A 23,106-nucleotide genomic window follows, 5' to 3' on the forward strand; every position below is an offset into this window, starting at 1 on the left:
CATGTGAGGTATCACAGCGACTGGTAGAGCGAGAGCAATAATTCTAGCCCTAGACCTCCTCTGTAGCGCAAAATATGCAACCTGTAGAATTTTTTAAACGTCGCCTATGGAGATTTTTGAGGGTAAAAGTTTGACGCCATTCCACGAGCGGGCGCAATTTTCAAGCATGACATGTTGGGTATCAATTTACTTAGCGTAACATTATATTTCACAATATAAAAAAAATTGGGATAACTTTACTGTTTTATTTTTTTATTCAAAAAAGTGAATTTTTTCCAAAAAAAGTGCGCTTATAAGACCGCTGCGCAAATACGGTGCAAAAAAAAGTATTGCAATGACTGCCATTGTATTCTCTAGGGTGTTAGAAGAAAAACCATATATAATGTTTGGGGGTTCTAAGTAATTTTCTAGCAGAAAAACCTGTTTTAAACATGTAAACACCTAAAATCCAAAACGAGGCTGGTCCTTAAGTGGTTAAAGGGATTTATGTGTCAAGTTTTCCTATATCCTGAACAAAAAGCTATCAATTTATGTTGATTTTAGATTTCTTGTTAAAAAAAAAAAAACCTCTCCCTCCTTTCGATGTGTGTATGCGTTTTTGTTTTCGCCTCTTTTGTGTTGTTTAGGCAACTTGAGCCAGCCACATCTTGGATTTTGGGTCCTAGTCTGGGCATTGCCAGCTTCCGTGATGCTTTTATGCATTGGAGACATGTAAGGGCATACATGACTATTATGTTAGGCCCCATGTATATTATACCAGAAAGAAATTTGTAGGCGGCCATTGCAGCCGCTTACACCAGTCTTGGGGTTATGGTTACTCCCAAACTCACCAATAATGGGGCCTATTTACTAAGTCGTCACATACCTGAGCAACATTTGAAGCAACATCAACCTTATTGGCCATGCCTTCAGGTATTTGGTTGGCAGTATCATCTACACTCTGCCTTTTTTTTTTCTTCTGGATACCCTTAAAGTGTTTGTAAACAATCACCTTCGAAAACCCATTCAATTTAAAATGGAAATGAAAGGCAAATATTTTTGTATAGTTATTCAAAAACAAAAAATAACTTTTTTTTCCTTTATTTTTTTGTAATTTTGTAAGTAAATCATATTCCCTCTGTTCTCAGCTGCATAAGAGCTGGGGGGGTAGGAAAAGCAGCAGCACACTGATCTTCCCAGTGAATGGTTGTGCAGAGGAGGGCGTGTCAATCCCTTGGTGCTTTGTCCATTTTTTTTTTTTTACCTTGAATGTCTTCCTCCTGTTCCAAAAGACCACGACCAATTGTTTGAGGGTATTAAAAAGGTGGTTTTGTTTGTATGACTACAGATGGGGTGTAAGTTTTGTGGGTATGGTTCAACTTGGACATGGTCAGTAATGTGTTCCCAGATTTCCTTTTGAAAATCTGGCAGGGTGGATTTGATTTAAATAAAGTCAAATTGAATCCTAATTTTTAAAGAGCAACTGTCATCTCTGTCCCGCAGCGGCTCCTCCTCTGACCCGCTGTTGACTTACCCACAGTCCCTTCACTTTAATGGGACGGCTGGTGATGTGGCAGTGACATAACAAGGTGAGGGATGTGGTGGCAGCAGGTGAGATGATGCCCTCTAACAGGCACTAGCATGATGGATCTGAAATGACAGGTGCTCTTTAAATGTAAGGATTTCTTTTTGCTTGTAAGGTTTTCTATTTAGAATAATAAGCTGTCAGGTTAGCAAAACAGCGATATCAGAACCGATTCAATCATACAGTTTGTAGTGTATATTGATTTTCAAAACAATGAGATAAAGGAATATTCCTGAACTCTGTTTTATATCATGGTTACTGTGACATTGTGTGAATGCATCAATGCAGTGCATGTTATCTCAGCTTGCAGAGCTTGGATTTATTGAATGAGTTTACCAAAAAAGTAAATATTTGCAGAATATACAGCCTAATGCTACATAACTAAGCTCCCTTTCATCCTAAATAAACTAAATTATTAATGTCTTAAAGTGGAGGTCCCCTGAATTTTTTTTTTTTTTTTTTAAGTCAGCAGCTACAGATACTGCAGCTGCTGACTTTTAAAATATGGACACTTCCTGTCCAGGGTGCCCGCGATGTCGGCACCCTCGGCTCGTGGGTGCTGCTGCCACCATCTTCGGTAAGGGAATCGTGTAGTGAAGCCTTGCGGGTTCACTTCCCAGTTCCCTACTGCACATGCACGAGTCACGCTGCACAATCCGGATGGTCCCTGCTGTCTCTAGGACCCGTGTGTTTCCCCGCAGACAGCGGGGGGGGGGGACAGGAAGAAGCGTAGACTCCCGTGGGAGTCTATGCCTGGAAGTGGGTTCAAATACCTGTATTATACAGGTATCTGCACCCCCCCCTGAAAGGTGCCAAATGTGCTTCAGCTGCTCACAGTTAAAATGGTTCCAGTCAGACTCGGTGGAGGGGGATTTCTGCAACATATTTGGCAAGTACAGAATTACAGCATATATAAAATCATATGCAAAGTGGTTGGAGGGAAGCTTCAGAATGGCAAAAAGGTTTTTAATTACAAATTATGTGAGCAGACTGCAGTTCCTTTTTTAAATTAAAAAAAAAAAGAGATTTTTATCCACCCTGAAAGCTGGTAAGTTTGCATATCATACATGTCACCTTGTAGGAGCCTGTGCAGTATTGGGGCAATCATAGACAGAGCGATTTTCTTTCCTGCAACCTTAGGAATCCCTCCTGCAAGAACCACTGTGTTCTCCCAGCGGAGGAAGCCGTCCCTGCTAGGAGAACAGTGATTATTGCTAGCGGCTAGAACAGCTGCTTGCAATAATTGCATATAAAATCAGAAGACTGGTTGCACCCAATGCGGTCGATCAATCAACTTGGGTACATTCAGCCTGCCCATACAAGGTTCGAATCTCAGCAGATTCCTGCTGAACCAGCCGAGATTTGAACGGTCTATGGGTGGCTTTAGTTTGAAAACAATATTACTTCAGAGTCTTTTCCCATAGCAGATACAGCTGAGATGTCGTGCACTCTGTTGTATGGGTCCCTTTCCATGTGATGTAAAATGTATGCATGTGGGGTGACCAAGAAATGCTGTCCTATGTATTCTGGCTGTGATAGAATATGGTGTACAGTGCTGTGGAATGTGCCTGTGCTGTCATATCAATGAATAAAAGCCATGCATTGGCATCTCTGTGATTCAGCCACTGGAAATAAAGTGCCCATTCATCTGTATGTGGTTGGACAATGAAGTAACAGCATATTAAAACTTTCCAGCAGTACTGATGTTGGTCTTAAAGCGGAACTTCGTCTGGAAAGGGAAGTTATGCTTTTCCTCATTCATCTCCACCACTACTTTTGGCGTTTTTTTTTTTTTTTTTTTGTTTTTTTTCTTGGATGTTAAAACCTTTTTTATATTTTTTTTTTTTTTTTACACATACTGTCACCATAGTGAACACAGTACTTGCTCTGGGGTGATCAATGACTGGCTGCTCTGATAATAGGTTAGTGCCACCAGCCATTGTGTCTGATCACCAACACAGCAGTACAAAGTCCACACCAGTGCTGCCAGTATCCTTAAAGCAGTTTTAAACCCAAAAGCAAACATTTATTATATTGTAGTTTAGCAATTCTTAGATGTGATGGCTGCATTTCGGTGTTTTTTGGGCTTGCTTTATTGTATTTTCACCTAGCAATCCAACCAGCACATCTGTATTTCAAAAAGGTTGGCTCTCCAGCACAATGTATCAGTTTATATGGATAAGACAAACCACTTAGCACTGCCAGGGGTGATTAAAATTATTCACTTTTATGTATTCATGCAAAGCCTTTATCCCAAAAGGAACATTTGCTTTTACTGATTATAAAGGGTTAACTAGAGTTTAGCTCCAACTTGTTAGTGGGTCTGAATCTGCTAATACATTTAACACTCCCCTACTGACTGACAATGCTGCCGTGCCTCCCCTGCTCATTCCTTCAGTGTTCTCTCTAATACAGGAGTGTTACTGGCCAGATCACCAGGTGAAAGCAGAGGGGGAAAAAAGACAAAAAAAAAACGAATGCAGCCACCACATCTAATGATTGGTAAGCCGCAATATAATTGGTTTTGGGTTTAATACCGCTTTAAAGTCAATTGACAAAAAAAAACAATAATAATACACCTATTTTGTTATCACCTGTTGTAGGCATCTGGTATTTTAGTAATGTACAAAATAACAATGAGGGGGGCTCTGCACTGTGCAGTAAGTTAAAAGCATACAGTGTATCGGTGTGGACGTGTTCTACGCTGAGTTTAGGAATGAAAGTAAATTGTAACATTGATTGTTCTGTGAATGAAAGTACACTAGAATGTTTTCATAGTTTCACAATATTTGTGTGTATTCATTTACAGAGCTATCCTCTGGTGGAGTGTTAGCATATGAAAAAAAAAAAAAAAAAAGATTGCAACAATAACAAAATTTAAGTGCTAAAAAAATCACAAAAAATATTTACCTCATATTTTTTAGTGAATTGACTACTTTTGAGATAATACTACATCATTTATTTTTGCTAAAAAAGTCATGCAGTATTTATCACTTTATGAATTGACCCTATGGTCCCTGATCACCGCCACAATACTCATATTGTACCAGATGACCACCACACCTGTCCCATTGTCACCAGACTAGTGCAGCCAGCAACAGTGTTCTCGATCACCACCACATCAGTGCAGTGTTGCCACTGTCTGTACTAACCCTGGCCTGTTTATTGACCACGTTTCTGCCTGCTGCCTGGACCGATCTTTTACCTGTTTGCTGTCCATGTGTCTACCTGTGCCTGAACTCCTCCATCTGCACACCCTGCTGACTGCATTTCTGCAAGAGACCAGCCCAGCCATCCCTTCAGACAACTGAACCACAGAGACTCTTTTGTTCCTTTCTTCTGCCTCCTGTACTTCCTGGCCAGTGAACATGGCATTCCTAAGGGCGGCCATGTACCAGTAGGTTAGGCTTGCTTTGCTTATAGGAACTGGGATTGCTATAGCTGATGCTACACTAAGCTATATTCCTTGACGTATAGAGGCGACCATTGCAGTTCATTCATTTTACACAATTGGTTGATTTGTGTGATGCACCCGATTTATTATCCGATTCATAATCAGTAGAGGTGCACCGAATGAAAATTTTGGAACCGACATTCAGGATGCACTTGGTTGAAAATGACAGTTTGTTAAAAAAATATGCGTATGTGCCGGCGTAGAAGACAACCCCCCCCCCCCCCCTAATTTTCCAGTTTTTGCCTATACTCACCATAAGACGACCCCCCCCCCCCTGCCGAGGTTTCATATTTCCTTCTTGCTGGAGCCATACCGCGCTGAGCCAATCACAGCAAGTGATGTATAATATTAATGAATACAAAGCCTGCTCGGATTGGCAGAGGCTGTAACATCGGCCCGTGCCTCTCTGACTCTCGAAGCCAATCCGAGCAGACTACTGTATGTAGCCTGCTCGGATTGGCAGAGGTTGTTACTCCAATCCGAGCAGGCTCTGTATTCATTAATAGATTACATTATTCGCCGGGATTGGCTCAGCGGTGTATACGGTAAGCTACATACAGTATTACCGCACATCCACTGTCCGGCAGGCTGACATCCAGCAGGCGGAATTTTGTACCCGGCGTATAAGACGACCCTCGCTTTTTGGCCTTTTTTTTTTTTTTTTTTTTTTTTTTTTTTAGTGTAAGCGGTCATCTTATACGCAGGAAAAATACGGTATATATTTTTATATAATTGTGATATATTTGACTTTTTACTTAATATCATGAATTTAAATGACTATGAAGTTGTCTGCCGTTTTTTAGCACCTTTTAGGCTACTTTCACACTGGGGCGGGCGGCATTGACATGAAAAACGCCGCTAGTTTTAGTGGCGCTTTACCGTCATTTACTGCTTTACCGTCATTTTCTGCTTTACCGTCATTTTAGCGGCGCTATTCAGCCGCTAGCGGGGCGCTTTTAACCCCCGATAGCGGCTAAATAAAGGGTTAAATGCGCCCGTGTAGCACCGCTGCCGAAGTGCTTTGCAGGATTTTTTTTTAACCTCCTACCAACACATCGCCCCAGTGTGAAAGCACTCTGGCTTTCACTCTGGGACTGCAGGGGAGGTGTTTTTCAACCTGAAAAGTGCCCCAGTGTGAAAGGCGTCTTAGTGCAAGAAAAGTTAAAAAATGCATCCCTTTATATCCTATGTATGACTTCACACTGGTCTATTGTGCTTCCATTGTGGTGTTAAAAATCCTGCTTGCTGCAATTTTGGACAGTTACAAAAACAAAACAAAAAAACCTCCCTTCCTGTTGAAAAAAAAATCCAAACCGAAGGGCCTGGTATGGACTGTGGGGGGGGGGGGGATCCCCCACGACAAAATAAAAAAAAAATGGTGTGGGGGTCCCCCCCAAAATCCATACCAGACCCTGTTCCGGGCATGCAGCCTGGCAGGTCAGGAAAGGGAGGGGACAAGCGAGCGCCCCCTCCTGAACCATACCAGACCGCATGCCCTCAACATTGGGGGGGGTAGGTGCTTCAGGGCAGGGGGGCTCTGCGCCCCCCACCCCAAAGCACACCTTGCCCCCATGTTGATGGGGACAAGGGCCTCTTCCCGACAACCCTGGGTAGCAGGTACATCGTACCCCTACCCAGTCACCAAAAAAGCAGTGAAATTGAAGTAAAAAAAAAGTATTGAAGTAAAAAAAAAAAAAAAAAGAGCCAGTTTTTGACAAGTTCTTTATTAAAAAAAAAATAGCTCCGTCTTCTCCTGCTGCCTTCTTCTCCCTCGCCACCATTTACCCGCTAAAAACAAAAAGGCCCGCTCTTGTCCTGATGCTGTCTTCCACCATTGTGATGTCCAAATCTGTCTGTCATCTCTTATGTAACCATGGGGCGTGACTATCTGATGTCACCCAGAGAGCCCGTCCTTTTATATGTTGCATAACTGCAAAAAATACTTGTAGATCCTGCCAGAAATCCAGTATCATAATAACACTCCTGTGTTCGCTGCCTGGTGCTGAATGTTGTCAGTTTGCATTATTCCCCCCTATCGCTGGTCTGTATTATGGAAATGAGTATATGGAAAGGTTTTCTGTAGTACTGTGCTTGGATGAACAACAGGAACTAATTTACTGGCAGGATAATGTTGAACTATAGCCCCGTTGGGAGATATTTGCCTGTACAAAAAATACCAACCGATAATCTGACCCTTGTATATGTTGGACGTCCATGCTGGAAAACCGGCACCTGACCAACTCCCGATCAGCGCTCTCAACACAACAGCTCAGCGGGGGCGACTAACCTTCCATTGTTAATACAGCGGCTCCCAACCAGAGATGTCAGTTTTTTGGGGTTTCACAAAAAAAAAAACTGCGGTGTGTACCAGGCTTAACGAGATACAATTTCTGTTCAAAGATTTTTATTGAACATAATCAACAGATACATCAACAAATAGTCTCATCAGGAGATTAGGGAACAAGACTAATGCCCCATACACACGGTCGGATTTTCCAACCGAAAATGTGTGATAGGACCTTGTTGTCGGAAATTCCGACCGTGTGTAGGCTCCATCACACATTTTCCATCGGATTTTCCGACACACAAAGTTTGAGAGCAGGATATAAAATTTTCCGACAACAAAATCCGTTGTCAGAAATTCTGATCGTGTGTACACAAATCCGACGGACAAAGTGCCACACATGCTCAGAATAAATAAAGAGATGAAAGCTATTGGCCACTGCCCCGTTTATAGTCCCGACGTACGTGTTTTACGTCACCGCGTTTAGAACGATTGGATTTTCCGACAACTTTGTGTGACCGTGTGTATGCAAGACAAGTTTGAGCCAACATCCGTAGGAAAAAATCCATGGATTTTGTTGTTGGAATGTCCGAACAAAGTCCGACCATGTGTACGGGGCATTACAGTGCATCTTCTGTGACAATATACACAATAATAACAATGAGAAGTTTGACATAAATGTTTCCAGTAGAACAATACAATGTGGTATAAAGTCAGGGAATTACCATCATAGTTTAAATCTACTCAAGATGTTGACCAACTAGATACATTTTAACAAGGTAACCTGCCCATTTACCATTTGTGATTTATTCCAAAAAAGACCCACTCTGTGAAATACTGCTAATACCCATTCCAAGAGGCATGTGTTCCTACACACAATACTTGTGTATCGTTATCAACTATGTGTGAGCTAACAGACTCTGATCACAATAGATAATGCACTTTTCTTCTGTGGTTTCTCAGCTGGGTGACTCCTTTCTCTTTCAACAATATCATTTTTATATTTTACTATGTTCTGTTTGGACTGCTAAGATGAAATCTTTAGATTTTGTGGAACTACTAGTGCCAGCATAGCCTCGGACATTACAGGATTATGGGTGAGTAGCAGAAGGTCTAAACTTTCTCCTAATCATTGTTATGTGTGGGGAGGTTTGCTAGCTGTTCTGGAATCAGAAGGGTTAAAGAACAGGGAGGACTGGCCAAAGCAGTGACTTTGTTTCCGTAGGAAGGACGCGGTCATGTGACTGCTTCTATCCAGCTTCCCCCACCACAGGGGCAGGAAATTTTAGGGTGGACTCCAGAGAGGTAGAAGTTCCAGAAAGCAGGCTCTCTATGAAAAGAATGGATCTTCGGAAGATCTTCAGACACTGGTTCAGTAAGTGTGTCCCCTGCATGGTTCTCGGTAGTCGTCTCCTTGCCTCTGCTAGGACAATGCTTCTTTTTAATCACTGCTTGCCCAGTGCATTGTGCCTGAGAACAGTCCCTCCTCTTTCTTCAGTGCTTTGCACAGGATCTCACTCTCTGGGTGGTGTGCTCCAGTGCAGGTGAACCTTCATTTCTTCTAGGAAGGGCTCTGCTTTTCTTTACTGGGTCTCTACCTGTTCCCGAGTACTGAGGGTGGAGTTTGAACACCTTGTAGCTGAGAAGCGTTTAATTATTTAACATGTCTTTATGTGTTTGAAGAGGTGATGAGTTTCTTACTCCATTGCCAGATCACTCTGTAGTTCCTTAAAAGCTACAGAAACTGGTCTAAAACTTGTATAAAGAGATCCATGCCCACATAAATACACGCCTTAACAGGCTTATTTCACCGATTAATGTTAGGGCCAATTTAAAGGAATGTGTTGTGGCAACTAGCAGCAGTGCACGTTGCATGCGTTGTGGTGGCATTCATTAATAATGGCACGTAACGCACTAGGGCAACGCACCATAGTGTGGTGCAGTGCATTGTGTTCCAAATTTTGTGACTATGATTTTCGAGATGTCCTGGTGTGTTGGCAGCCCATTATTTTTCAAGGCATTGCTTTCACATTAACACAATGTAAAAAATGGAAATGAGTATAGTTCTGTGAAGTGACCCTGTTGCCATAGAGCAAGAGGTCTGTGGTGGCAAAGTTTTATTTACTGCAACACGTGGTAATGCAGAGGGGTATATGCACATTGTGGTACCATTTATTCTTCCATATCTGTAGCATGTTCCATTGTCAAAAGTAGTGCATATGTTCACATATGTGTGTTAATTTTGCTAATCCAGCCTAACTCATGGCACCCAGCATGCTTCCATTTCTCTTGTCATATTACAGTAATCTGTGATTGTAGTGTAATACTGCTCCTTGTGCAGTCATTGAATAAGTCTCAATTTTGTGTAGTGTTCACATCAGTAATATGCGTACAGTCTATAAGTTTGTGGGTATTCTTATGCACTGAGTGGGTTGTTTTTTTTAACCATCTGTGTCCTATTGGAGAGATTTCCCTTCACTTCCTGTCCCAGAAAAACACAACAGGAAATGGGGGGGTGGACGGACAGACTCCCTTTTAAAGACAGTTGTAGCTCACAGTTGCCCCCATTGAAAAAAAATGTGCTTATCTTTGTTCAGGTGACACCCTTGTCATTTTGGATATCTTGGATTTATTTCTAGTGATTCCAGAGAAGGGTGAATCCCTGACAGGAGTTATAACCTTTCCTTCTATCTAATGCCGCGTACACAAGGGCGGACTTTTCGATGGACTAGGTCCGGTGGACTTTCCGACGGACTTTCGAATGAACGGACTTGCCTACACACGATCAACCAAAGTCCAACGAATTTGTACGTGATGACGTACGACCGGACTAAAATAAGGAAGTCGATAGCCAGTAGCCAATAGCTGCCCTAGCGTCGTTTTTTGTCCGTCGGACTAGCACACAGACGAGCAGACTTTTCGACCGGACTCGAGTCCGTCGGAAAGATTTGAAACCTCTTTCATTTCTCAGTCCGTCCAACTTTTGGGTAAAAAAAAGTCCGCTGGAGCCCACACATGATCAAATTATCCGACGGAGTGCGGTCCGCCGGACCAAGTCTGCCATAAAGTCCGCTTGTGTGTACGTGGCATAAGGGCTCATTTACATGGGCACAGAGGTTTGTACAGCTTTTTCAGTCCGGAGCAGCATGGAGCTGTATGCAGGCAGCCTGTGTTCATCAATAGAGATGTGACTGTATAGACTCACTGGCACATCTGAGTTCGACAGGTATGCAGGGACGGCTGCACGGCTCTGAATGTAACCGTTGTGCTTCTGGGGCCATGCACCCATCCCTATCAAACTCAGATGCGCGAGTGAGTTTGCACAGCCGCAGTTTCTTCATTGGCTAACACAGTGAAAGCATACTAAAGGCCCATGCACACAGGTCCGCATATGCCGATGTATGGATGTAAAGGTTTGGGCTTATGTTTACATGCATCCATCATACTGAACATGGACCCTATTGGTTGCTGCCACTGCTTAGAGCCAGAAGTTAACATCAACAAGTTGATTATACAAATTAACATCGCACAAATGTTACATGTGTACATCACACAGACAAGTATTTAAAGTGACATTAAACCTTTGTTCTTTTATAAAAAGCAAAAAAAAAAGTCATACTTACCTGCTCTGTGCAATACTTTTTCACAAAGCAGCTCCGATCCTCTTCTGGGGTTCCTCACTGGCGCTCCAGGGCCCTTTTCCTTTTGGCAAGTGTCCCCACGTAAGCTGTTTTCAATGAGGGCACCCGTGTGGGCTCACACTCCCAAGACGCCCTGTCTATGTCTATTGACACAGAGCAGGTGGCTTGGCTCTGCTTCCCACTCACTCCTCAGAACATTTGATTGACAGCAGCGGGAGCCATTGGCTTCAGCTGCTATCAGTCTGCCCAATGAGGAGGGAAACGGTGACGAGAGCCTCAGCTCTCGAGCACATCGCTGGATCGGATTGGACTTGGATAAGAAAAAAGGGGGGGTGCTGGGGGGATCCTGCAGCACAGAAAGTTAAAGTAGTTGTAAACCTAGTTACACCACTTTTACCTACAGGTAAGCCTATAATAAGGTTTACCTGTAGGTACTGGAAATACCACCTAAACCTACACGTTTTAAGACATATTTACCATATATGCTTGCGCCAACATCATCGGCGCATGCGCACTGAAGAAAGGTCACGACCGTGCCGTTTCAAAAGGGCCCGTGCCATGACCGTCGGCTCCGGAGTGACGTCACACGACTTCAGCCAGTCACAGAGCCAGAGTCTACGGCCCCGGAAGAAAAAGGGGTGAATATGGATGCAGCCACCATGTCCCCGCGGGCTTCGTTTTCTGGTAAGTGCAACATAATGGGCTAGTATGCAATGCAGGGTTTACTTCCTCTTTAAAGGGGTTGTACACCTCAGTCATGGAATCTGAGCAAAGCACATATATCTGTATTGTTTACTTCTCTCTCTTCAAAGTCCTAAGTGTCGTTTCTCTCTGATGCTTCGTTCCTCTGTTATCAGCCTGAGTCTCTTCTGAGAAGTTTTCCCGACACGTGAGCGGAAATTTGTGTGTGGGGGAGCTCAGAACAGAGCTTGTCTATTCACAACACCTTTCTTCTAGTGTATGAAGAGGGTGTGTTCTTTTCCTCCAGTCGGCTCTTGCACACTGTTACTGCAGCCTCTCCGCCCCCTCCGCTGTGCTCCGGACAGATGAAGAAAGATTTTTAACATGATCTGCCCTTTTCAAGGGGTGAAGAGAAGTCTGCAGATAAACAAGTTAAAACCTATGAAGGAGCATCTGCTTTATCTCGGTTTATCATCTGAGGCTGTTCACTTCACTGGGTATTTGTGAAGTTTTACAACCCTTTTAAGGCTTTAGAACCAAGTGTTTTAAACCCAGGCCCCTGCATTACCTTTATCTGGTCTCCTACAGAACATGAAAATGCAATCATTTTAGTAAATATAAACCCCTAAATACCTTTTCTCATCAGCCGTATATAGCAGTCTTGTGACTTCTATCAGTGCTTGGTTAAAGCTTGAGGAGGAGTTTTCATACTGCACTGACTCCTATCAGGATTGAGGACCCCTGACCCTCTGTCTGGACAGTGCTGAATGACTGTGCTGATCACATGCACGCCCCCAAGTAAAAAAAAAAAACTCTCTAGCAATACACGCTAAACTGAGCATGTGCAGCCTGACTCCAGTAACTGTCTTATCTGGTTTTGGAGTCCGTGGAAGATGAGGATGTGTATGCAGGATCAAACAGCCTTTTTACACAATGCAGAGGATTAACCCCTTAGGTTCTAAGTCAGTATAACAAGCATGCTTTACTGCATATACAGACCGATTTTACTGTTGTGGGATTAGTAACACTTTAAGCAGGATCTTGCTGCTGGCAAAAGCCTATGTAAGGACTAGCGCTTCATGCACATGAGGCCTTAGACTGTTACTATTAGCCAATCCCATCCTCTTTATGGAGTATGAGAACACCAATAGAACTACTTTGTTTTTCTCAACTTTTTCTATTTGCAGCTTTTGAATATAAGGCCCATATTTTGGCGTCTGGAGCTGGCAGCACTTGGCTTACAAAGGCCTCATTCACACTGGTGTACTGTGCTTAAATGTGAAATGCTGTGACTGGCGATCATTCATTGCCCATCCCACAGGAAATTAGATCAAAAATGCCTCCCTGCCACCCTACATTTTTTGACCCGTTGTACTGACGTGCAAAGGGTCATCTTTACTCGCACAAGAGGAATATGTTCCATGCAGACAGCCTGGTAAAGTCAGTGACAGACGAACGGCTGCATGGATCTCGAAACGCATCCCTGAGTGTACATTCATCCAGGAGCAATGTGCAGATCAGGACAAAGTCTGTCTGTGTTCTGATCTGTGCATCGGTCCTGTATGGATGTACACTTGGGGATGCACTTGGAGATCCGTGGAGCGGTCTGTCTGTCACTGACTTTCCCAGGTTTCCTGCATACGACTGCACGAAACACACATGCCTCCTGTGCAGATAAAGTCAGCTCTTTGAATGGGTATAGAGAAGACTGCTGTGCCTTCGTTCATTCATGCTTCTTTTGGAGCAGGCTGCAGAGAAGGATAAGTGGGGTGAGGAGGAGGGATTGGTCAGGATGATGAAACATGGGAAAGTGCAAGTTTGCAAAGACAGAAAAGTTTGAAGCCATGTCTGCTCATGCCTTTCCATTGTGCAATGGGCCATTGAAAAATAGTCATGTGTCATAACGCAGAATGAAAAGTGTATTTGTAGAATTTTTTGATTGCACTGTAGTTTTTAAGTGCTAGAAGTACAGTTGTCAAACCGAGTTGAAGCAATCTTTGAAATCATTCCATGTGATTAGTCAAGACTTGGTAGGCTGTATGCTAATGTAGCAGGGGTTAACGCTGTGTCTAATCATATCCGTTAAACTCAGACTCCAGGCACTATGAACAAAGCTGGGTCACAAGGCTCCAGTAGATTTTTGGCAACCAGTTGGGGACCGGAAATGGATGTGAAGTCAAAACTGCAAGCAGGATTAGGAGGCACAGAGAAGGGGTTAAGCAAGTTTTTGTGTCTGCCTCTTTAGGATTAAGGGCTTTCTCTGCTCCATCCAGTTCATGATAATACATGCTGCAGTGAGGAAGTTTTAACCAGATTAGTAATTTGTAACATATGGCTTTTCTCCAGTGGAGGAGTCACAAAACACTACCTCATTCTGAGCGTGGTTTACTCGTTGAACTCTTCTGTTTGGCATACCAACAAGTCACTTCTGTGGTCTGTGTATGTTTTGTGAGATTTTCATACCCTGGGCAGATTTCCGATTGATCTGATGGCTGAGCCAAGTAGTTCCCTTTTTTGCTTGGTAGTTTGAGTTTGAAATACCTGATTTTTGTCGGATTTGCTTTATGCTCACACATACCTAGCTATTAAAAGTAACCTAATATTTAAAGTTGAAGTCCATCCTGTTCCTATCTAAGCTTAAAGCGGGGGTCCACCTATCTATCGGTTTTTTTTTTTTTTTTTTGAGTTCATTCACAAACTTTTCTTCTCAGCATTACATACTCACATATTGTGTGTAATATGTCCGCCTGTGTCAGATTTCGTCGGAAAGAATAACTTATATTATTCACTGCAGGCGGTTTCCATCTTCATTGTGGGCATTTGAAGCCCACAAGCATTTATTTCCTGGATGTGGTGAATGCTGTGCTCCCAGCATTCACCGCTCATTCCCGCACATGCTCAGTGGCATCCTGGGAAGCCTGAGACTAGCTCCCAGGAGTCTGGGAGAGGCTAGAAACACGCCTAATCCCACGGGAGGAGAACCAGGAAGTGCAAAGAAGAATAGAAAAATAAAAGGTAATTACGGCGATTTAAATTTTTTTAAACGGCATGTCAGCATCTAGGCAAGGAAGAGAATACATACAGATATTGTTCAAAATTTGGGTGGAACCCCGCTTTAAACCTGTTCACACCCCCTACTAAACACTATTCTAACTACCCTGTAAAAGGAAGCTGTGTATACTTGCCTACCAACCGCACCGTATTGCTCCCAGAATAGGTAAACTTACCTATTCTGAGAGCAATATGGTCTAGTTGGTAGGTAAGTATACATGGCTTCCTTTCACAGGGTAGATAAAATGGGGTTTAGCAGGGGGTGGGAACAGATTTAAGCTTTGTTGGGAATCGGCTAGTTTTCCACTTTAAACAGGAACTGAATTCTGAACAATATGCCCAATAAAAGGCACGTCTGGACAAATGGACTTGTCCTCAGTATTGCCTTTGGTCTTTCCACATTACTGATTTACCAGGTGGTGTTTTGCACCGTGTCTGTGTGGCTGAGGCCATATTGGTAGAAGTGGGACTTTGCTTCTTCATGTCAGAGCTGCCCCCTGATGACTGCTAGAGGTGCAGAAAGCACAGATTTACTAAATGGATAAAGCAGGCAGATCCTTGAACTGCAGGTACTCTAGTACAGCTTTCTCTCCAGCAAGGAAAATGGTGGTCAGCACAGTAGTGACATTACCAAATCTCAGAAACAGCAGAGCTTTAGATTGCCTCACACTGCAAGGCTCGAAGAACAGGAGTGCCTACAGGAAATTCAAAACTATTTTTCAGGAGGAATTCCAGAAAAGAAGGTAAACGTGGCAGGGAACTGTTTGGACACATATCTTTACTTTTTGAGTATGGGTCCACCTAAAGTAGTATCTTCTGTTATCTCAATCAGTTGTGGCCTGAGCATAAACACAATACCAGTTGCACAGAGTAAGTTGGGTACAAGTAACTATCAATGGGTTATCTAGGTGACAGGAAACATCTGTATGTCTCAGGAAAGGAGTTACAATGTGGGATCACTCAGCTGGGACAGCCATTCCCCCTCCTCCCCTCTGTTGATAATGGTCTCCATTATGACATAATAGATTTCCTCACGATGATCTGAGCATCAATTTACAGAGTGTAGACAGAAGCTCAGTTTGTTTTCTAGCCTTCAGAATAGTTATATTTATAGCCTATAAATAATGGTTTGTATTTACAGTATAGCAGAAAGTCTGACATAATGACTATGATGAGTTTCACAATGTAGCCTTTTTTAAGCTCGTTTCAACATTTTTTTTTTTTTTGGGGATTTGATTTTGTGTTTGTGCTCGACTAAAGTCAGCTCTTTGCATTCGTGTAAACCATTTGGCCTGTAAAGCAAATATAAAAATCATTGCAAAATTCAGTCATACATTACATTACATTTTATGCATATAACAATAATAAGTTTAGTCTAGTCTAGTTTGCCGGCTGACATGATGGCTCAGTGACTTTTTAATACTTTGGGTCAGGTATGTAGAACAGGAGTTCTCTCCATGTTGACAAAGAGTAAAATGTAGGCCCCCATTACTAAGCTTCCTCCTGAAAATGCTAGCGGTTTTGTGGGTCCAGTGGCTTTATTACACCCCAAGTTGCTTTTTTGGAGCAAATATGCAGCTCTGCGTGCTTCAAAATAAACAGTTGCAGCTTGCACTTGAGAATTTCTGATCATTACAAGGTAAAAATGATCTAGCCAATCCAATGGTCACGCAGGCCCTAGCACACCAGCATACTGGAGTGTAGCAGCTTTTCACAAGCCTTTGCAGAAGATCTGAAAGCCTCTGTGGCCGACAGGAAGGCTGTGTGGGAAGGAAAGCTCATCTTGGATCCTCACGAGGCAGCAGAGTGTCAAACTTGCCAAAGGCCGCAAAGGTCATCCCTCATCATCCCTGCAGCTTGGAGCCCGCTCACACTTCGGGTTGCAAGGAGACAATGGTAGTATTATGGCTATGAGTTTTGGGGGCTCCTATTTTTCATAGAAGAAAAATATTTAAATATTTTTTTAAATTTTATTTGTTCTTATACAGCACTGTTAATTTACACAGCATTCTACATATATACAGTATATATTGTACATTCTCATCAGCCTCTGCCCATAAGTAGCTTACATTCTAAGGTTCCTAACTCACATTCATACATACACATACTAGGGACAATTTAGACAGAAGCCAATTAACCTACCAGCATGCTTTGGAGTGTAGAAAGAAACCCACACAAGCACGGGGCGAACATACAAGCTCCAGGCAGATAGTCATAGTTGGCATTCGAACCAAAGACCCTAGTGTTGCTAGGCAAAAGTTCTAACCACTTAGCCACTGTGTGTTTTCAATGCATGAAGATCACTCTGCATATTTTCGAGAGGGTGACATTGGGAACTTTGGACTCCCTAAACTGCATAACAACCTGTTATGGAAGAGAGGGTCCTCTAACACAGGGTTACCATCATCTGCTGAATGTGGTTGCCTGTGATACAAAAATCTAAGGCTCCGTGTTGATCAATTATACTTTTTATTTGAAAAGTTGATTTTTATTTTGGACTTGTGTGCCCTTTAACCCCATAATGACCAGATGTTTGCTCTTGAATGCCAGAATTATTTTTGACCTGCTTAACAACTGCCTAATTTGTGTGTTGCTTTTTTTTTTTTTTTTTTTTACGTGGTTATAAACCTTAGTAAGCTCTAACGAGCAGGGCCCTCTGATTCCTCCTGTATTGAATTGTATTATAATTGTACTGTCTGCCCTCATGTTGTAAAGCGCTGCGCAAACTGTTGGCGCCATTTAAAAATCCTGTATAATAATTATGATATAAATTTGTGATGGGTCTTAATTATTCAGGTGGGTCTGTGGTTATAAACATTACTATAATGTCAACCTCTGATGGCTTCCTTACATTTTCCCTGTTAGAAAATTCTAATCCTTCTTTAAGTTGTCCAAGTGGCTTTCTAAAGCGTCTGCTTACCCCGGTGTCAGCACACTGTCAAGAGGACATGAGAAAGTTCTACCCTTTTAATCCTTTGGAGCTCAGTGGTTGAGGTCATGTGTCCGTTTAGCCCACAGCACAGATGGAGTAGAGAATTCCCATAATTCAATCTTTACTGAGCTTAGCTTCTAATGAGGAACTCAGATGTAGATGTGGTATGACATTTTTTTTTTTTTCGTTTTATATGTGAGAAATGTTCGAATTTTTCCCCAAGTTCAATATTTTCTTTTACATCTGGACACCTAGAATTCAGTTGCTGTTGTGCAGTTGAGGTTAAAAATTCTAGGCAGCAGAATAATGAAGAAAAGCTAAGTAGGTTTGTATCATTACTGCCTTAACCACTTGAGCTTCGGAAGGTTTTACCCCCTTCCTGACCAGGCCATTTTTTACAATATGGCACTGTTCCTTTAACTGACAATTGCAGGGTCCTTCGGCACTGTACCCAAATACAATTTTTGTCCTCCCCCCCCACAAATGGAACTTTCGTTTGGTGGTATTTGATCACCTCCGCTGATTTTATTTTTTACGCTATAAACAAAAAAAGACCCACAATTTTGAAAAAAATACAATATTTTTTACTTTCTGCTATAAAACATACCCAATAAAAAAAATGCTAATGATCTAATTTTTTGTTCATCAATTTAGGCCAATGTGTGATCTGCTACATATTTTTGGTAACAAAAAAAAAAAAAAAAATCCCAATAAGCGTATATTGCTTGGTTTGTGCAAAAGTTATAGCATCTACAAACTATAGGATATTTTTATTCTACTAGTAATTGTGGCGATCAGCATCTTACAGTGGGACTGTGATATTGTATCGGAACCCTGACACATTTTGGGGACCAGTGACACTAATACAGTGATCAGTGCTGAAAAATATGCACTGTCACTGTACTAATGACACTGGCAGGGAAGGGGTTAGCATCAGGGGAGATCAAAGGATTAAATGTATGTCTAGGTTGTCTTTACTCACTGTGGGGCAGGTGCTTTACTAGGGGAATCCAGAGATCCATGTTCCTGCTTAGCAGAAACACAGGATCATTGCCTTCCCTGCTGACAGAATGGTTTACATAGGCCTTACATAGCCTTGTTTACATAGGCAGACTGCTATTCTGCTTGTGTCCCGAATGTTCGGCGGGACCCGCTGATTGGCTTCCTCTTTGTCCAATCACAGTGGGAGTGGGTCGTCAGCGGCGCGCATGCCCCAGATCCGGAAGTGTCACATTACGTACTGGGTACGTGATCCGACACAGAGCGGTCGCCCTGCCGCAGTACATGTACGTGGGATGGTCGCTAAGTGGTTGGAGTTTATATGATCACAGCATATACTTTCATTTTTTTAACATCAGCATTGTAAAAACAATACTTAGAATAGTTATTTTTTACAGTCCAATGTTCACTTGGAAAGTGGTGCCTGGTTGCTGGCGATATCTTTCCACAAATTCCCTTCTCTGCTGTTTACGTTCAATTTCTAAGGACTGCATGTCCCATAAAACCTTGCTGCCTTCAAGCAGTGATTCCTGTACTGACTTCGCCTGTTGAACCTCTTCCGCTCAGCATCTCCATAGTTCATAAGGCAGGCTCTGTGAAATGTATGACACAGGAGTGCCTACTCACAGGGCTTAGTCAATATATGTCACAGAATTCAAGGAAGTAAATGTGTGGGAATAATTAGACAAGGAAACGCCTCTGCTCAGTTATCCCCCGTCTTATGAAGTACACAAATAAAATCTAATTGTTTTCTTTTCTCAGTCAACCTCAAAAAAAGTAAAAGTAGTAATCATCCAATTCATAAACCAAAAACCCTAGTGTACAATCATGTATACAACATATAGCAAAACCATAAATAAAGATCTTTAATAAAAAAGGACCTCCATGCTGGAAACTTTTTAAACATACAAATTCAATATGCACTGATTTGAATCACATTAAAAGTAATGAATAGCACAGTGTGCACCATGTATTAGTCCCACTTTAGTGCAGGGGCGGATCTGGGGGGTGGGGGGCCCAACGTGGCTGTTGCCCCCCCTCTAGAAAATAATACCGGCTTCAAGGTTTTCTCCCTCCACCACCTCACCAGATTTGAGTTACGAGGCATCATCTAAATGCAGCTGCGGGGACTTTATTTCTGCTTCCCCCGGCTCCCAGGTGGCCTAAAATATATTCCTTGGGCCCCATCAGTTCATTTAGAGGGGCCCAGTGGCATCACTATGGGGGTGTGGATCGCGGTGACACCGGGGCCGCTGCTACACACTGTAACATTACTGGCAGAGTTGCAGCAGAGCGGTGCGAGTGTCACTTCACTTCCCTGTCAGGCGGAGTGATCTCCACCCGACAGGAGCTTCCTAGTCCTGGCTGGTATGACGTCACAATTCAGATGCCGGGAGCGTGGGATTGAAGACAAGATGCTGCCGATAGGACCTGTGGCCAGAGCTCACGTGCACTGCAAGTGAGTGATCACTGAACTCATTAACACAACAAAGCCTTAACTAACACCTTGTCTTTGTGAAGTGGTTAATGCTTTGGGGGAGGGGGGGTTAAATAATTTACAATGGTAATTGTAATATGGCACATGGAGGGGGTTGTACTCATTGATGTATTTGTGACCAGTAGCAATTAACCCCTTTGTGCTGCATTAATCGCAGTGGCACCATCAGTGTTAATTAACCAGTTTTATGCTATAGCATGAGGGGGTTTATAAACACTGCCACTAGTGCCACTAATGTAGCACAAAGGGGTTAATTAATTGCCATTGGTCACTAATACATCAGTGAGTACATTAACCCCCTCCATGTGCCATATTACAATTGCCAATCATCATCATGATCATCACATAGTACAGGTGCGTTGAGCCACCGCACCTGTATTGTATGATTATCATGATAATAATGATGATATAGAATGAGAGAAAATTCATCTTTAGGCTTCATTCACCCAGAGCGTGCTTTAGACATGTATCTAGCATGCAGGGCTGTCTTTTACTGGCTTGGGGATGCATAAAGTGTTACATCCCAATGCCAGCATCCCATTTATTTCTACTGAGACACAGCCGCTATATCCCAATATGTCATGCATGTGGGTGTGGGTCCCAGAATGCATGCAGGGTGTGTTCAGGGACCCGCACCAGCATGTCATATTGGGATATAATGGCTGTGTGTCTCAGTAGAAATAAATGGGATGCATGTAACACTTTAAAATGGTGTCACTGTTTTAAACAACGTTCGGACTGTATGATATGTTAAATACGGTTCTGTAAGTAACATCTTATTTTCTGGCAGTGCCCCTCCCGAGACTAGACTCCAGATCCGCCCCGCTTTAGTGTTTGCAAAACGTGACAGCACCCCTCAATTTTCATTCATCCACGATAATGGTGAACCCTTCCAATTTAGTGAATTCCGCGTGATTCTCCACCAATCACCTGAAAGCTTTGACCTCTATGGAGGAGGTTACACTGCGCCTTGCCCTTTTAATGGGTCATTCACCTCAGTACCTCCAGACTTGTCTCCGTGACTCCTTCCTATATAGACCCTCTGGTCTATGGTATGGTATTAGTAATCTGCCTCCTCTCAAGCAAGAACTCTGATGTGTATCTAAAATAAAATAGAACCATCATTGTGCTTTATTAAAAAGATAAATTACATTTGCCTTTAAAAATGTGTGGGAATCTTCATAAAGTTTGTTGATCATTCATATTAATAGGAGTAGACAAAAAATGTTGAGCTACCATGTGGAAATTGAATGTTATTTTAAATTATGGCCATATACACTTTAAAGGCAATCTATAGCTGCACAATGATCAATGCCCAGTCCAGCCAGCTGGTGGAGAAGTCAGTGAATTTCTGTGGGCCGCTGCATAACTTCTGCAGACTCACTCTGGGCATCAAAAATCTGGTAGAATTGATTGGCCAAGCTGAATTTTCCTAGCTATAGTTTCCTGCATATACAACACTTGCCCCTTTAGGAGCTCTAAAACTTGCCTATTCTAGTATGCAAATAGCAACTTCAGATTCCGAGGTTGCGTTTTTCACAGTACAGGGAATAGGCCTTTTAAAATTATTACAACTAGGTTATAGACAGGGACACCTGCTATATAACCCCTCCTACTCCTAGCTAGCTTCATTTTTTTTGCTGGTGTTCTTGGGTGATAGACCTCTTCATTCTACTGAGAGAAGCTCACCATCTTCTATAGAGGTTTTTACTCTTTTTCCCTCTCTGGATTATATTTCAAGCTGATCCTTTAATGGTCTTGCTTGGCTTTCCTACAGCTTCTGGATCGTCAGAGTCCTGTAATGTTGCTTTGCACTGGATCTTGCTGTGTGCTCTAATTTTGGTCTGTAGCGCAACTTCTGGAGCTAGCAGCAAGGTGCTTTACAGGTCCAGTACCATGGTCTGCCTGGTACAGAGCCCAATCTCTCAAGACCCTTCATGGTGGGAGAATCCAGGGAGAAGTTTATCCTCCATTATTCCTGCTACTGAATGGTGTGCACAGGGTAGAAGCCCCCTAATCATTCTTCCTAGGGCAGCCGTTTGTCTCCCTTTTAGGGTATGGTGACAGCTATCCATCCCTCTGGTAGTGTGATGATGGCTCCAGAATGCCTGGGGTTAATGGTGGTATTGGCACCATGTTTTTTTTTTTTTTTTATATTGGCCTACGCATTATGTGGCGCTGTTACATCTACATGTTCACTCAAAACCCCTGTCCACCCCCATCCTCCCCCTGAGTGGTGCATTACTGAGCCTTTGTGAACGAGCAATACAGTGCCTACACAGCCTGACGCTCCTTCAGTGCCTGTGCCTCTTCGTTCTAGTGTAAGTTGCTGATTTTTTGTGCTCTGCCTTCTATTTGGACTGTCCAAACAACATCTGGTTTCCTGCTCTGAGAGCACATTGATGGCAGTTTATTCTAGCAACACTTGGGTTACCGCAGCCCACAGATGCTTACACCAAGACCATTACCAAGATCATCACGGAGCCCATGAAGAATAATTTATTTATTTTAGGTACTTCTATAGCGCCTTCAATTTACACAGCACTTTACAAATACATTGTGCATTTACATCAGTCCCTGCCCTCAAGGAGCTTAGAATCTAAGGTCCCTAACTCAGTCATACATATAGTAGGGCCAATTTAGACAGGATCCGATTAACCTACCGGCATGTCTTTGGAGTGTGGGAGGAAACCTTATGCAGGCACAGGGAGAACATGCAAAACTCCAGGCAGGTAGTGTCATGGTTAGGATTTGAACCAGTGACCCTACTGCTGCTAGACGAAAGTGCTAACCACTACACCACTGTGCCATCCCCTGTTCAGACCAGGTACATAAAAATAAGGCCCTCCTTAAGGCTATTCTTGCCTTAGTGTGTGTCTTGCCATGCAATCCCAGAATCAAAGGCTTGCACCTCTACCAGTAGGTCTTCTATGTGTGAGGTTAGGAAGGGTTCCTTTTGTCCCCCATAGTCTTCCAATGCAAACTCTTAAGCCTTGTACACA

At 42.8% G+C, this 23,106-nt stretch overlaps 1 protein-coding gene across 6 annotated transcripts in view; it reads left to right on the forward strand.

Moving 5' to 3' along the window:
* The window catches only part of NCK1 (NCK adaptor protein 1), a 165,408-nt gene that overhangs the window by 110,035 nt on the left and 32,267 nt on the right, over window positions 1-23,106 (forward strand). Inside the window, exon 1 of one of the 6 annotated variants that reach the window (XM_073625495.1) lies at window positions 8,506-8,677. The exons of the other annotated variants lie outside the window; for them this stretch is intronic. Coding sequence (XP_073481596.1) covers window positions 8,635-8,677 — 43 coding nt within the window. The 5' untranslated portion in view covers window positions 8,506-8,634. Of the gene's footprint in view, window positions 1-8,505; window positions 8,678-23,106 lie in introns of those variants that run through there. 6 annotated transcript variants of the gene reach the window in all.

Source organism: Aquarana catesbeiana, linkage group LG04 (genome assembly GCF_042186555.1).
Source record: "Aquarana catesbeiana isolate 2022-GZ linkage group LG04, ASM4218655v1, whole genome shotgun sequence".
In the NCBI taxonomy this organism is placed as follows: Eukaryota; Metazoa; Chordata; class Amphibia; order Anura; family Ranidae; genus Aquarana; species Aquarana catesbeiana.